The 14,744-nt window shown below is 34.4% G+C and overlaps 3 protein-coding genes across 3 annotated transcripts; 2 read left to right on the top strand and 1 right to left on the bottom strand.

Moving 5' to 3' along the window:
• Positions 1 to 2,155: 2,155 nt before the first annotated feature.
• On the top strand, positions 2,156 to 2,890 carry Bm4592 (Uncharacterized protein; the record flags this gene model as incomplete). Its single annotated transcript, XM_001898085.1, has 2 exons — positions 2,156 to 2,389; positions 2,651 to 2,890. The coding sequence occupies 2 exons, from the start codon at positions 2,156 to 2,158 to the stop codon at positions 2,888 to 2,890; spliced, it is 474 nt and encodes a 157-aa protein (XP_001898120.1).
• A 4,678-nt stretch (positions 2,891 to 7,568) lies between these two features.
• Positions 7,569 to 10,290, top strand: Bm13872 (Uncharacterized protein; the record flags this gene model as incomplete). The annotated part of the gene is made up of 6 exons (XM_001898086.1): positions 7,569 to 7,769; positions 8,063 to 8,262; positions 8,773 to 8,896; positions 9,392 to 9,562; positions 9,717 to 9,860; positions 10,120 to 10,290. 6 exons carry the CDS (start codon positions 7,569 to 7,571, stop codon positions 10,288 to 10,290), a joined length of 1,011 nt encoding a protein of 336 aa, XP_001898121.1.
• Positions 10,291 to 12,498: 2,208 nt separating this feature from the next.
• Positions 12,499 to 14,296, bottom strand: Bm2609 (Uncharacterized protein; the record flags this gene model as incomplete). The annotated part of the gene is made up of 6 exons (XM_043075293.1): positions 12,499 to 12,531; positions 12,598 to 12,737; positions 13,033 to 13,192; positions 13,546 to 13,669; positions 13,867 to 13,982; positions 14,168 to 14,296. The coding sequence occupies 6 exons, from the start codon at positions 14,294 to 14,296 to the stop codon at positions 12,499 to 12,501; spliced, it is 702 nt and encodes a 233-aa protein (XP_042931227.1).
• Between the last annotated feature and the right edge of the window lie 448 nt (positions 14,297 to 14,744).

Raw genomic sequence — 14,744 nt, forward strand, 5'->3', positions numbered from 1 at the left:
TTGTAGTGGGAAGATTTCGAAAAGGGAATTGCTGGTCACTTTTAAGACTAATCTCAAATGGGTCCGGTTTATTATGAGAGAGAGAGAGAGAAGAAGTTCTTGCAAGCCACTAACAGAAAGAGAAGGGGAATATGAGCTGGATGTTCCGAATTTCACTTCATCTTAGTATTGAAGCACTGTAATTTGAGAAAGATAAAGTGACAAGTGGTTTTTGTACCAAATTCGTTTAGTAGACGGACTATCATCTTGGTCAGATGGATGGCAGGAAGTGGTAATTACTCGTAAACGATTGAATTTTAGGAGAGAAAGCAATGTTCGGATCATGTTCGCACAAATCGAGAATTTAAAACTTAACGGATGAGCGGTGATTGGAGAATGACGCAAGAAGGACAATGAAATAGCTTCGACTGTACTGAATGGCAAGCGTTCCTGCGTATTATGCATGCGTGTGCTAGAGGTGTCACTTAGTTCGTTTCATTTGCGCTCAATGATGTCATAAGAGGATTGCAACTAGTTCTTACCTAGAAATATCTCTACACAATTTGTGTCTTTTATCATAAAGGGCAGAATGAAATTTTAGCGAATTCATCGTTTATACATCATTGAGCAATGTCCTCGAACACCACATCGACATCAGTATTGACAAATATAGGTCGTATGTTTATAGGCCATATCGATGAAATTATCAAACCCCATTTCGCCTCTTTTATTCTTCATACAAAAGTAGAGTTTTTCTATCACTTTACCGTTATTTTTATTCATTTAAGAGCAGAGCTATTGAAATTCAGGGGATGACTTTATCACTTCTCAATTTTTTGCATCACTTTTCAGGTGATTAGCTGTTACACTATCTTCTTTTATCTACAATTCTAACTAAACAGTGGTAGTTCATCAGGTTATTCTGTTCGTTCAGCATGTCACTATATTTCAATGTGAAGAATCAGTTTTGTTGTTCTGTTGATTGTATTGCTAAGTGGTAACAGCTACTGCTTTATGCATGCTTATGGTTTGTGAATTTTAAAGATTCAACTGATATATTATCCTGAAGTATGGCATACTACTACAAATGATATAATTGCTATATCATTTGTAGTAGTATGTTGCACTTTGCTTCATTCCATTTGTGAATTGATGTCGAATGGATGGAAAAGAAATATAAAATATAAGAAATATTTTTGAAAGATACTGCTAACAAATTCATTTACAGTGATAGCAGTCATTTCTAATACAAACGTTTGTACTTTAAATTAGGAAACAGTTCCAATGTTGTCCAAATTTCAGTTTTCTTTCTTTTCATTTCTATAAAAATGAACGAGTTTCCGACTATCCCTGACCATTTTTTATCTCTCCTTCCCCCATATCCATTTTACTTTTATACCATTTGTTTAACATAGAACGGCGCTTCTGCTATTTAGTTGTATGTCTGTTTATCTCATCAGCATATATTCCAATAAATCAAAAAGTCGAGAATAGTAACACAAACTACGGGCTTCTGAGCCTAAAACGACATTCACAAATATTTCACTACACTTTACTTCATCTTAGCACTATGTCGTTCGAGAAAAGATTCTCGATTTAATTAATCGCTTGCTTTCCATATGCATTATTCATGTAATCATGCAGTTGAATTATTTTCTAAGTTCCATGAAATGTTATTCTAAAGAATTATATATGCAGCAAAACAATATAATGCAATTTTTTTACCGGCAGGAATTCAAATATGCAGAAAAATTTATTTCTGCAATTTGCTTTTAAATTCGAAAATTCCTGCACTTTTTTTTATAAACTGAATATGAAATAGTTTATTATATGCTACCACAACAAAAAATTGGCTTATAAATGGCTCAATTTTGTACACTGTTTAAAAAAGAGGTAAAAGTAAAGAAATAGATAAGAGTAAAGAAGTAGAAGTTCCATGTGGCCAATATTCATAACTTTTTTTAGAAATGTTTTAAGTTATTCCCCTCAATTGATTTCGGAGATGTTAGTGGTCGGTCGTCATCTACAAACAACCATAATTATATGAAATAGATGTAACTGTCCAACTATAAGAAATTCATTTTGATCTCATCAAATTTTATCATTTGTTATCTATATACTGTTATTTGTAAATATTGCAAGAAATTAAGCAACTGAAAAGCAAATATCTGAAGAAATGTCGAGTGACGCAGGTATACCGAATGAAATCAATGTACCGCAATTATTTTCGGATGTGTCACGTACCTTAAATGGGTTCAAAAATTTGTTTATCCCATCATCAAGGATTTCTGGAGCAGAAATGGCAGCACACTTTGACAGTCCTTCTTTACCCCATATGGTTACTGATATTTTCTCGGGCAATGTGTGTTTCAAAGCATGTGGTATGGAAGATATCCAATTAGCGGCTCAGGTTTGTCACTTATAATTCTTGATTTGATAGGAAGAGGGGCTAAAGAGAAGTGGTCGAAGACTGCTAAATATAGGGTTTAAAAAATAAAAAAATTTTAGTTTTTTAAAATACAGGAATTTTGTTCCTCTATTTGAATGTATTTCAGTTAATTGTATTAATTGAATTGATTGAAAGTAATTTTGCATTGTTTCTGGAAAGTTCCAAATGATTATATTTATTAAATTAGCATAGCATGTTGTAACGTTTTAAGCGCTTTTTGAGAGAGCTGGTGAACTATTCGTAACTGTGCGATACTGTATTATTATATTAACCATATTCGTTATTCTTTGTATGATTTTCCTCTCCGTGGCACTCGCTTGGTATCTATTCAAGACAACGCTAATTTTTGATGGACGTTCTGGACTATCTATCGAATCTACATTCAATGGAATATCCATGTCCAATAGTCGTTATCAGAAAACTGGACCACCAACTCAAACGAGAGAAAGTCTCAGAAACTGATTCCCTTCGACTTATAGAATATCAGCAAACTGCATTAAGAATTTCTTAATCATGAAATCCTTATAAATTGTAACATTTAGTGTAGAAAAGTATAAAGTACTAATTTAGAATCGACCAGCAGATTTACGAATTGGAATGATTTCTGCTGATTTGACTTACTGATACAAGATACAGGAAACAAGCTATATATTCTTATCAGCATTTCAATAATAAGCGATTGATAATTGTATGTGTTAGTACAAATATATTCAATATTATATCATTTATTATCTTAAAAATGTGCCCGAAGCTATTTGAATGAAAAGCATATATCAATACAGTACCGATTTGAAGATGTAAAAGTTTTTGTAATTAAGAGAAAACCATGCCTCTGTTCATTAATCAACTCACTAATTACTTCAACGCCGGAAGGTCACGCTTTCCATGAACAATAATTGCATGCTATGTGCTTTTATCTTCAAATACCAGTTATCCGGCACATTATTTTATCACAAATTAAGATCCACTTAATAGGATGCAGTCATTCTCCCTGCTCATTTATTATATTAAGCAGCATCCATTTACTTGGACTAAGCTAAAATGCTGTTGAAATGCGTCACAAGCCCTGAAGTTTCTTAATCAAATATTTCTAAGAAGACATTTCATTTTGGATATTACACATTGTTGCTTTGTTGTTTCGAATTACATGTAAAATAGATAAATAAATTCATTCTAAAGAAAAAGATTTCACAAAAACACATGGCTTGCATACTACTCATATCATGCTAATTTCATTCATTTATAGAAAATCAAATAAAAAGGAAGTAGAAATGTTGACGGACTTATTATTAGAAATGTTGACGGACTTATTATTACCACATCATATTTTTAATATGATATTATTGCATATTAAAAATCTTGGGAAAGGTCAAAAATAATTTTTTAATAAAATAAACAGTTTGAAAGCAAAAATTTTAAAGAACAGTACCAGTAACATTAATGGAGGAAGATTCATTTTTGATGAAGTAATGAAGAATGAAGCATTAATGAAGAAATGTTGTTCAACAGACCAAGTAAATTAGACTCCTTCAAAATGGTACTTGGTCTTAATATAATGCGAAATTTAAAGTGTAATTTATGTTGTACGTCATAAAAGATTCCAGATAATACTCAGCAGTTCGCTGTCAAAATTTGCAAGTAATGGTCATTAATGTTGGATGCGGAAGTGCATCTATCATAAGAATACTTTCACTATGCTTGATACAAAAGGGTGAGAATTACAAGTAACACCAACCGATAAATAAATGCAGCGGATTTTTTGAAATCAGATTTAAGATGTTAACAATTCGTAATTATGTTGAAGAATGGTTCAAATCAATACGTAAAATGATACTGTCAAGATTTTAGAAGATAATGCGATACATTTGCAATATATTGTTTACATAAATAACATCATCGGAGATCATTTGATCTTTCAGAGTAGAACTTATGCGACTACGACTGAGATTACAATAAACTCATGATAGATACTCTCTTCCGAGTCCTCTGTCTTCACCTAACTCGTCACTTCTATCCCACATCTTCCCGAAGATAGGTCGATCCATTTCAATCTATGAATTACATCCGTTGAGCTTGATCCTATGCACAACACTCCCGTAATCTCAACCCACTATTTTTGTGGCTCACAAACTATCACCATTAATATAATACATCCCATCTCTCTTCCCGTTATGAAGATTTCGATTCCTTTATTGGGACATCGGTTATGTCTCAAAATTTGACTACGTTCCCTAACGTGATTTTACGATGAAGGTTACTCTCCATCAAATCTTGAATCAATGCACAAATCGAATCTTTGGATAAATTAAAGTACATTTTTGACTTTGGTCCTAAGTATTCAATGCAAAGATCCTCCGACAACTGCCTACTTAAATAGCTTATGAAATACTGGCAGCACTTATTAGCAAGCAAGAATAACCATAACAGACAATAACTAATAACGTCTTTCTTACACAGTTGCAGGACCAACAACTCTTAGCAACAAGTTTCATGGGTCTACTAGAAAAACATTCATCAAGTAGTGACAAGCCCGTTTATAACATCCAAATGAAATCAGTGGGATCTTTGTTCTCCTGAACTGAATGTTCCTGATATACAATTTGTCGACCTCATATGGATAAACTCGAGCGTATGTTAACGTCACACAGCTTCTCAGCGATATCAATTACTAAATCGCTTTTAAGTCGAAACATCTAGTCCGAGATTATCGATAAATGCAGCACAGGAAACAGTTTCCTTCCGCACCATAAGAGTCAAAGAAAGAGCTGTGAAATGAAAAGCGAAATAGCGAAGTTTATTGAAATGGCCCTTTATAGACAGATTTCAAAAGCACAAAACAGAACCAAGATAGTGCCACCTCTATTATTATATCATTGAATATCGGGAGTGTTCTGAAAAACAGGGAATATATATAGAATGCTTAGCAAAAATACCTGTAGTTACCTATCTTCAGGTATTTTTTGCACTTTGTCTCTTTCGTCGTCAGGGCTACCAATAGTGTGATTTCCACATCCCAAAAACATAATCACAAGACACACCATTTGTGTATTAACCTACTAGAATACATAAAGACCATCACAGAACCAAACTGATAGGAAGCAGACGATTCCAATAGTAGGAGAAGAATTTAACTATCGTCCACAGGCAGAAACAACACTCACTCACCCCCCATTCACATCACGCCATGCATATCACAGAAATTTTAACGTTAAGAGCGAGAGATGATCAAAGTTTCACAGTGACATAAAACGATCGTGGGAGGTAATTGTTTGGTTGTGGCGTGTAAGGGTGATGACGCTCTTTCATTTGGGTTGCGGCGGCGTTGCGGGCGAGCATCATGTCTGCTGCGATGTGATCAGTTGCCGCACGATCTGTGTGGTCTCTCTGCAAGATGTTATTTTCTTCTGGGTGGTCTCTCCGCGAGATGTTATCTCTTCTGGATGGTCTCTCCGCGAGATGTTATTCTCTTCTGGGTGGTCTCCCTGCGAGATGTTATTTTCTTCTGGGTGGTCTCTCCGCGAGATGTTATTCTCTTCTGGGTGGTCTCCCCGCGAGATGTTATTCTCTTCTGGGTGGCCTCCCTGCGAAATGTTATTCTCTTCTGGATGGTCTCTCCGCGAGATGTTATTCTCTTCTGGATGGCCTCTCCGCGAGATTTTATCCTCTTCTGGGTGGTCTCTCCGCGAGATGTTATTCTCTTCTGGATGGCCTCTCCGCGAGATGTTATTCTCTTCTGGGTGGTCTCCCTGCGAGATGTTATTCTCTTCTGGGTGGCCTCTCTGCGAAATGTTATTCTCTTCTGGGTGGTCTCCCTGCGAGATGTTATTCTCTTCTGGGTGGTCTCCCTGCGAGATGTTATTCTCTTCTGGGTGGCCTCTCTGCGAAATGTTATTCTCTTCTGGATGGTCTCTCCGCGAGATGTTATCCTCTTCTGGGTGGTCTTTTTTCTCGCTAGCATATTCTCTTATGAGTTGAACATTTCTCCACTGAGATAATTTGAAGCACTGTCGAATGATATAATGTGCACTTGAAGTTTGTGACAAAGAATATTATTGGTTTAAGATCATACAAGAACTACTGCATTTACTGTATGTTGACATCAGTACTGCTATGACGTGGAGCAGTTTCACTGAACTTATGTGAATTAGTGAAGCGTAGAATTCGTTGTTCATAGTTCTTGCATTTATATGTGTCTACTATCGTTGCATTTTTTGCAGTAGATTTGATTTTTTGAAAATTGTTTCACATCGTAAAAGTTAGCCGGTTATGAAATACCTATCTCTCTAAATGCGATCATTAATCATAGGCTGAGCGACCAAATTTTTTTCTTACTTTATTGGTTTTTTCCAGTATTCTAGGTGTATTCATTTATCTTCCCTCATATGATTAATTGGCAACAGAGACGGAGGAATAACCCTTCCCTTGTTTAGATAGACGATGATTATAACTGACTTAGATTTATTTTAAAATGGAACTGATATTATCAATGCTTTGCAGTAGTGTAGGTAGTGGGATACATTTTGTCCTTTATGCTCAGCTTTTTTTAATCCCAGATTTAAATCTCGATTTGTTTAATGTAACTTTTCGGATAGTAAGGTAAAGAAGATTTAGAATGTTTTATAGCTTTTTTTCTTTTTTTTTCTTAAATCTTCACTTAAATATTTTGGGTTATCGGTAACTCGGTCCGAAGTTCAGTCAGAATGCCCGCCAAAACAGAATAAGTGCTGTAAATACACAGTTTATAACATTTTGCATTGTTTGTTGCTTTGAACAAGTCTTTTTTAGTAATAAAAGATTCGCTGTTGAAACATTCTTTTTTTAATTTTGCAGAACATTTCATTATTACGCTTTAGGATGAACTGATCTTTGACTCCACTTGTTCAACAGATATATTTGTATTCGGTTTACTTTTCACAGAATGGTTTTTTATTCTTCCCGATAGTTCGGCTTATTGTGTAATCTAAGGACTTGAGTAGGAATGATTTTTGTACATTCGTTACAGTTTAGTTCAGCAAAAAGTCTATAGTTACAAGTTCTAATTTTTTCTCTGCACCGTTAATAATATTCACTGGTGTAGTGTTCTTATTCCCAAAGCTTGAATTTCGTAAAAGCTTTAAATTTCAGCTTTTACTGCTTTGCAATGCCTCTGCCGCTGTTTGGCAAATCGCATAAATCACCTCCGGATATCGTTAAAAATTTAAAGGACTCATTGACACAACTGGAAAAATTGGAACGAGGAGATAAAAAGAATGAAAAAGTTGCAGAAGAAGTGAGCAAATCACTTCAGGCAATCAAAAGTATCATTTATGGACAGGAGAGTCAGGAACCGCACTTGGAACAGGTTAATTTCTTTCATAGCCTTTCGTGCTTGACGCTGCTTTGTGGGAGCCACTTTGTAGGAATTGTTTCTTTTCTGCATTTTTCCTTTAGCATAAAGCATAAACTCAAAATAATGCTTTTCTTCAGGATTCTAGTATTTGTTTTAAAAAATCTCATTTGCACTTATCCCAGATGGAGGCGATTTGTTGGTTATAGATGTTGGAATTTGATAGTAGATGTCGGAGTTAAAGCTTGAACGATTGAAGCAAAGCAATCCTAGTGCTATTCTCATCCAAGAAGTAATAATTTTTACAGGTAGCACAACTGGCTCAGGAATCATATAATTCATCGATTCTTCCTATGCTGATCCAGAACTTGATAAAGCTTGATTTCGAAGCAAAAAAGGATGTTGCACAAATTTTTAACAATCTACTGCGACGGCAAATTGGAACACGTTCACCAACGGTGGAATATGTGCATACACGACCGCAGATTCTTGAAGCACTTGTTAAAGGGTTAGCTGATGTTTGTCTTATCAAGCAGTATTTGTAAAATTCATCAAAAAATATGAAGTTCATTACTAATTGCAGTTGTGTGGGGTTAAAAGTGGAATGCGTCTTTGTTAAGGAGAAGATAGAAACGGAATGGGTGAACAGTAAAAGTTTTTTCAAGAAATGCAGGAGCAAATTTTTTTTTGGAAATAGCAAGTCTTTTCGTTTCAGTAAATGCCTGATTTAAATTCTTCCAAAGAGTAGGATGGTTTTGTTATGCAAACACAAAGCTATTGTCATATTGAAGGATTCAGTTAGAAACTGGGTTTTTCATCTAAATTCTTTTATATCTTGTATGTTTTCCGTCCAAAATTGAGACCTGTTTGGAAAAAAAAAAAGATATATTTGTGTTCAAAATGACTTGTAAATTAAGCAGAAAAAACCGATAGCTCCACGCAGAACGCGATTCTCAGTAAATCACAAGAAGTGATGCTGATTTTGTGGTTTGCAGTGATAGACAGATTTTTTCTGCAGGTATGAAACTCCTGAGATAGCTGTTACTTGTGGTAGTATGTTAAGAGAATGTATCAGGCATGAAAATCTTGCAAAATTGGTTCTTTATGGCAATGATTTTTACAAATTCTTCAATTATGTGGAGGTTAGCTTTTTGCTTTTATTATAGGTTAATAACTTGGAGCATTTCAAATTACTGATCAATCAGTGGTAATCGGTATAATCTTCCACATAGTGTTATATGTTTTTTTGAGTTCTAGATTTTAATAAAACCTCACTGTATCATTTTATTTCAATGAATAGAGCAGAATATTAGTAATGAGGAATAGAGCACGACATTTAATTTGGAAACCGCGATATTTGACAAAATTTGTCCATTTATTAATATCAGAATTGATGAATATAGTACATGAAATAGTTTGTGGCAGATATTATCGAGCCTACTAAGCATGTTGCTGCAGCAGCTATTGAAGGTGATTTGCTTCGGTAATAAGAATTAGTCACGAGACACACTGCTTCTTAGTATGAACGAACTCGTTAATGATATGAAGTCTCACTAATGAAATGAAGTTCCTGACTTATCGGTTCAACTCCTAAGGTAAAGTAATTGTAGCTTTGGCGGTACGTCTCTTTGTTCCAGGTATCTACATTCGATATTGCATCAGACGCATTTTCGACCTTTAAAGAATTAGTCACGAGACACAAGACAATTTGTGCTGAATTTCTGGACAGCAAATACGACGAATTTTTCCAGGCCTATCAAAATTTGCTGAATTCAGAAAATTATGTTACAAGAAGACAATCTTTAAAGGTTTCTGTTCTTGTGGAATTTATCATTTGTCATCATAACTGTCGTTTACTGATCTGCAGAGAAATCTACGTATAGAACTTGCTTCTCGGTATCTTTCCTTAATATAATGACAATGGAAGGATTATTCTGTTTGGTGATTTTAATCTCTTTCCAGTTGTTAGGCGAATTATTGCTGGACCGTCACAATTTTAATGTAATGACGAGATATATCAATAATGCTGACAATCTCAAGCTCATGATGAATATGCTCAAAGAGAAAAGCCGTAGTATACAATTTGAGGCATTTCATGTTTTTAAGGTTTATCATTTATTGCTCTCAGTAATCATAGACAAATTCGAGGAGAAGTAGAATTTGACCATTTGTGCAAACATTATGATTTCATATGATAAACTCAAAACATTTTTTGGGGATTATTTATATGTAAAAGTTTTAAGTACCTCAATTGTCTATAGTCTGGTTTATTTACTTTCTTTCCTTTGTAGTCATAAATCATATATTTATTTCAATGAGCAAATTATTATTATCTGCATATGGATTGGATCTTTTGATTTTCTAGGTTTTTGTGGCAAATCCGAACAAATCGAAGGCTGTTGCTGATATTTTATTGAGGAATAAGGAGAAACTAGTTGAATTCCTTACTAATTTCCATACTGATCGTACAGAAGACGAGCAGTTTAATGACGAGAAGGCTTATCTCATCAAACAAATACAGGATATGAAAGCATGAGCTTTTTTTCTTCACTTGTGTGTAAAGCAGTTTTTCGTTTCTATTTAGCTGAATGAAATGCTTTTGTAGCTACTCCATGATCTTATCAGACTACCACTGGTTCCTTGCTTATCATTTCTTGCTGTCGTGATTTATAGTAAGATTTCACAATTCCCTGAAAAATTATGTGCATTATTTGTTGACAGCAATGTTTACTCGAAGTTTGCAAATAATGACTGGGAAAGAGAGAGATTGTTCTTTTTATCTTTGAATAAGAAAAAAGGAAGCAAGATTGCACGGCAGTAGTGTTTCTGTATATCTTTTCCTATTCAGATTTGTTTCATCACAGAGGGAACTTGAGTTTGGTGCCTGTAACTTTTTTTTTTCTTTTTTTTTTTACATATGATTTGGGAGCTGTGCAGTTTTATTTTCTGTTCCTCAATTCTGCTCATATTATATTATATTGTATATGAAATAATTAGGCGAAGTACTTGCTGTTTTCCATCCAAGTTTCATTCTTGTAATTTGCGGAAAAACTCTCCAAATATACAAAGTCTTTCTGAAAATAAGTGTATCCTGTCCACGTTAAGGTATGTTTGTCATTGTGTTCCTATTTCCAAGAAACTTCCTAGGTTTAGATCAAGCCTCATCCAGTGGTTCTTTATCCTTTGTTTAATTTTTTCATTTTATGAGGAATTCAGCCTGATTTCTTTTAGTATCTTACAGAACTTGAAATCGTAACAGGATATCTACCTTCTACGTCTTGATTACCTCAAATAATTGATCAAATCAGTTGCGTTTTTTTAGAGCTCCCGATTCCTAGATTGTTATTTCTAAATGATATTGATTTCTATCGGTGTCTGACTTTTAGAATCGTCACAGAATACTTTTTGCGAAGATTTTTATGAAGAGAAATCTACAAAATATTTGCTGCATTGTTTAGTTCCTTGGAATATTCTGTCTGTGTTGATGATTTATTAGTAATGTACACGATATGCTACATGTTATGTCATTGCACGCAGGATTTTTTTTTTTGTTAAACACGTAAAATGCGTGAAGTTTGTCTCGAAACTTTTCTTTCATTCGTTATAATTTATGACTGTACCACTTCGTATTTGTTTTTGTAGTATTTGACAAGGACAAAGTTTTCCGGATTTGAAATGAGCTTGTTTGTGTTCCTCATCCTATCGAATTAGAGTTGATGGTACTTGAGCAGAATCCTGGTCAAGGTCTTCATTTTTAATAGAATGACAATAAAAAGAATCTTTACTGACTCAACCAACATGTGAAAAATGAATCACAGATTAGAGCCGTGTGGGTATAAGTGAACTCAAAAGGTATTATGAAACTTGATGAATTCAAGTGATTGTTTTGGCTTTATTAATTTGTAAAACCTGGCTTTCTGGATAAGGAGAGCGTCTTTTACACTGCTAACACTAATTGCACTAAGTTTGGAGCATTAAGAATGTGCCAATTCTCAAATTGGCTAGCTTTAACCAATAATGAAATATCTTGAACATTAAAATGCCCCAGCAACGGGACGTTAACGATAACAGTACTGGGAATAAAGACTGCGTCAAGGAACTGACTCGGCATAGAAATGACATCAACTTCTGTCATAATTACGGTGATTCGCAATTCAAACATTTTTAAAATTAAGAAGTAGGAAATAGAAGACAAGCATTTCAAGATGAAGATAATAATGAACACTGGCATAAGACACGGTGACGACGACGTTGTGGCCAAAGATCAGAAATTATTCTCTGAACTAGAACCACTGGAACTAAACGATTATAAAAAAAGAAAAGCATTGGGACATTCACAAACACAGTAACTTAAAAAAAAAGTCGAGTGACTGCTGAAACAAATTCCCAATAGGTTTGACTGGAGACATTATATATATATACATTATATATATATATATAAAGATTTGAAAGATAAAGATTATATATATATATATATAGATATAAAGATTTGAAAGCTGATGTAATTCTATTATGAATCACTCTTTTTACCTAATCTGGTGGTTACAGTTTTCGAAAATACTACGTTTACACTATAAAACTGCAACAAGAAATTCAAAAAACCTAGAAATGTTCTGGAAAATTTCTCTAACCAGTGAAGTAGAAATGTTTGGAAAAAATTAAGCTCATGTATAAGTCTTAGATTCAGTAACTCAATCACCAAAACTACATACGTTTTTGAGCGTATAATCATTTCGACATCTTATCAGGATGAGTCGAATGTAAATGTATCGGAAGCCTGAAATAAACAAAAACTAAAAAACCATCAAATCAAATCGAACAAATTACTTGGTAAAAAACCCACCCTTACACCTTGCAGTTCCATTTGCTGGTCAACAATCTGAACCAGTTCTGATGGTGATGGCACTCGTCCACTTTCAAGTTTTGACCATATTTGTTCATCGCCCAAGTAAATCTCGAACGCTCCTGTCGACATAAGAGAGCCTGGAGTGATGAACAAACTGAATAATTAATCGTTTTAAAATCATTGTTTCATACTTTTGGATTTAAATAAATGAGCTCCCTGTATGTAGACAGTCCCAAAGCAAATTAGCTTCAAAGATTTCCACTGTTTCATTTTCAAAAAAACCAACTCACCTCTCATCGAGTCATTTTAAAATCTCAAAACGAGTGCAAAGATGTTTTTATCAGAGCACTCCAAAGCTGTATCAAGTGGTATGAAAGTAATGTTACAATCCCAATTCCTCAAAGACAACGTTGTCAAAATCAGATAACTAACTTTCAATAGTGTTAGATAGAAGAAACAACATCATGCAAGATGACACTTTGTTGTTCAAGGCCCATGAGAAAATGCGTGGTGTTGGCTGTCCAATCGATGCAAATGGATCCTGCCCCATTACAATCAATACAATGAGCACTATCTTCCCTAACCCAATAATCTGAAATATTATGTGTTTTTTGGAAATTTTCATCAAAAATGTACCGCTAGTGATGAGCTAATTAACTGCTTAGGTCTTTTTAGATTGTCCAGTCCTACGAAGTAATTTAATACATAAAATCCTAACATAACTCCAAACAACATTTAATGGACATAATATCGAAAAGTTAAACTTCTTGTCAAAGTACAAACAGCAAACAACCAGTATTAAACAGTGATTATCAAATTTTGCAGATCATGCACTTTTAGAGAGTAAAATAAGACAAAATCCAATCCAAATTTTCTCAACCATATTTGAAATATATTAAGTTTTAAGTAACACATACAAATTAAAGCAAAGGAATGATTTTCAACCTGCGCCAAAACGTTTTTCCATGCTTTAGGTGAATAATTAGCGCCATCAATTTTCATTGACGGATACTTCTCATGTATGTAACGAGAAAATTCATCAAATGCTTGCCGATAACCACATGAAACACTACAATTTATTTGAAATTATAAAAGTAAGTCATTTTTATGCAAGTATGTTCCTCTCATGTCACAATTTTTTTGAGTAATGTCAGTCTAAATATAAAGCAAGTTCGGCTGAAGTCCAAACTTCACCAGTTGTGTATTAAAAAGGATAAATGGAAGTTTGATGGCTTTTATAGAATCCTCAAAAATCATAAATCTAACCAAAACAAAAACTTCATGCTAGGAAGTTTCCTAGTAGTATGTGGCGGTACACTGAATTGAGCTGATTCTTGCCTAACTCGAATGTAGTCCGCATCCTCTAATTTTTCGTCCATTTTCTGGAACAGAAAGTTCTCCTGATAACAGCGGAGAAATATGACTGATCCTTTTTTTTTGAGGAAAAAAAAATTTCTTTTTTTTTGGGAAATTATATGAGAAAAAGAATCGGTCTAAACACGATCTCGTATCTTGTAAAAATGATTAAATAACCAGTGCTTTTCGCAGTAATTTGTAAAAAACCAACCTCATCACCAAATTCCTTTTTAAACACTTCATCGTCGTCATATTCATCTTTGGAATGTCCATAGATATCCCGTAAGGATAAGAGCAGAGCTATACCTAAGATAACCGTACCAATTTGGTTCGTAATCATCTAACAAAACCTGAAATTCCACTTCTCTTCTTATATAATTCAACCAATTTAAGCAAGAAGAGTCATCAAAGTTACGGTGACCACAGCTGCGATAGAAAATTTATTCCAGAGAGAAAAAAGGAATAACCGCAGGCGGTGACGAAGGAACATAACTATTACTGGCAAAAATTAAGTGCGAGAATGCGTGCGTCATGGAATCAGAGATATGGTGAAGGACAAATGGTACTTTGAGCAATCACACCTATCTCCTAAATCACTACAATTAAGAAAAAAACAGCACCTTCGATAAAACACTCGAGATTGAGTCCCGAGAGCCGCGTTAAATTCTACTGCATTGGTGTAATTGAGAAGAAAGGCATATAATAAGGTCCTGCGTTTGTACAACATTTGGTGTTTGACGAAGGGAGCGTCTTCAAAGGTCAAGAGTTAGTATACTGTAAGAGTGTGA

The sequence above is a fragment of the Brugia malayi genome (assembly GCF_000002995.4).
Source record: "Brugia malayi strain FR3 genome assembly, contig: Bm_v4_ChrX_scaffold_001, whole genome shotgun sequence".
Taxonomy (NCBI): Eukaryota; Metazoa; Nematoda; class Chromadorea; order Rhabditida; family Onchocercidae; genus Brugia; species Brugia malayi.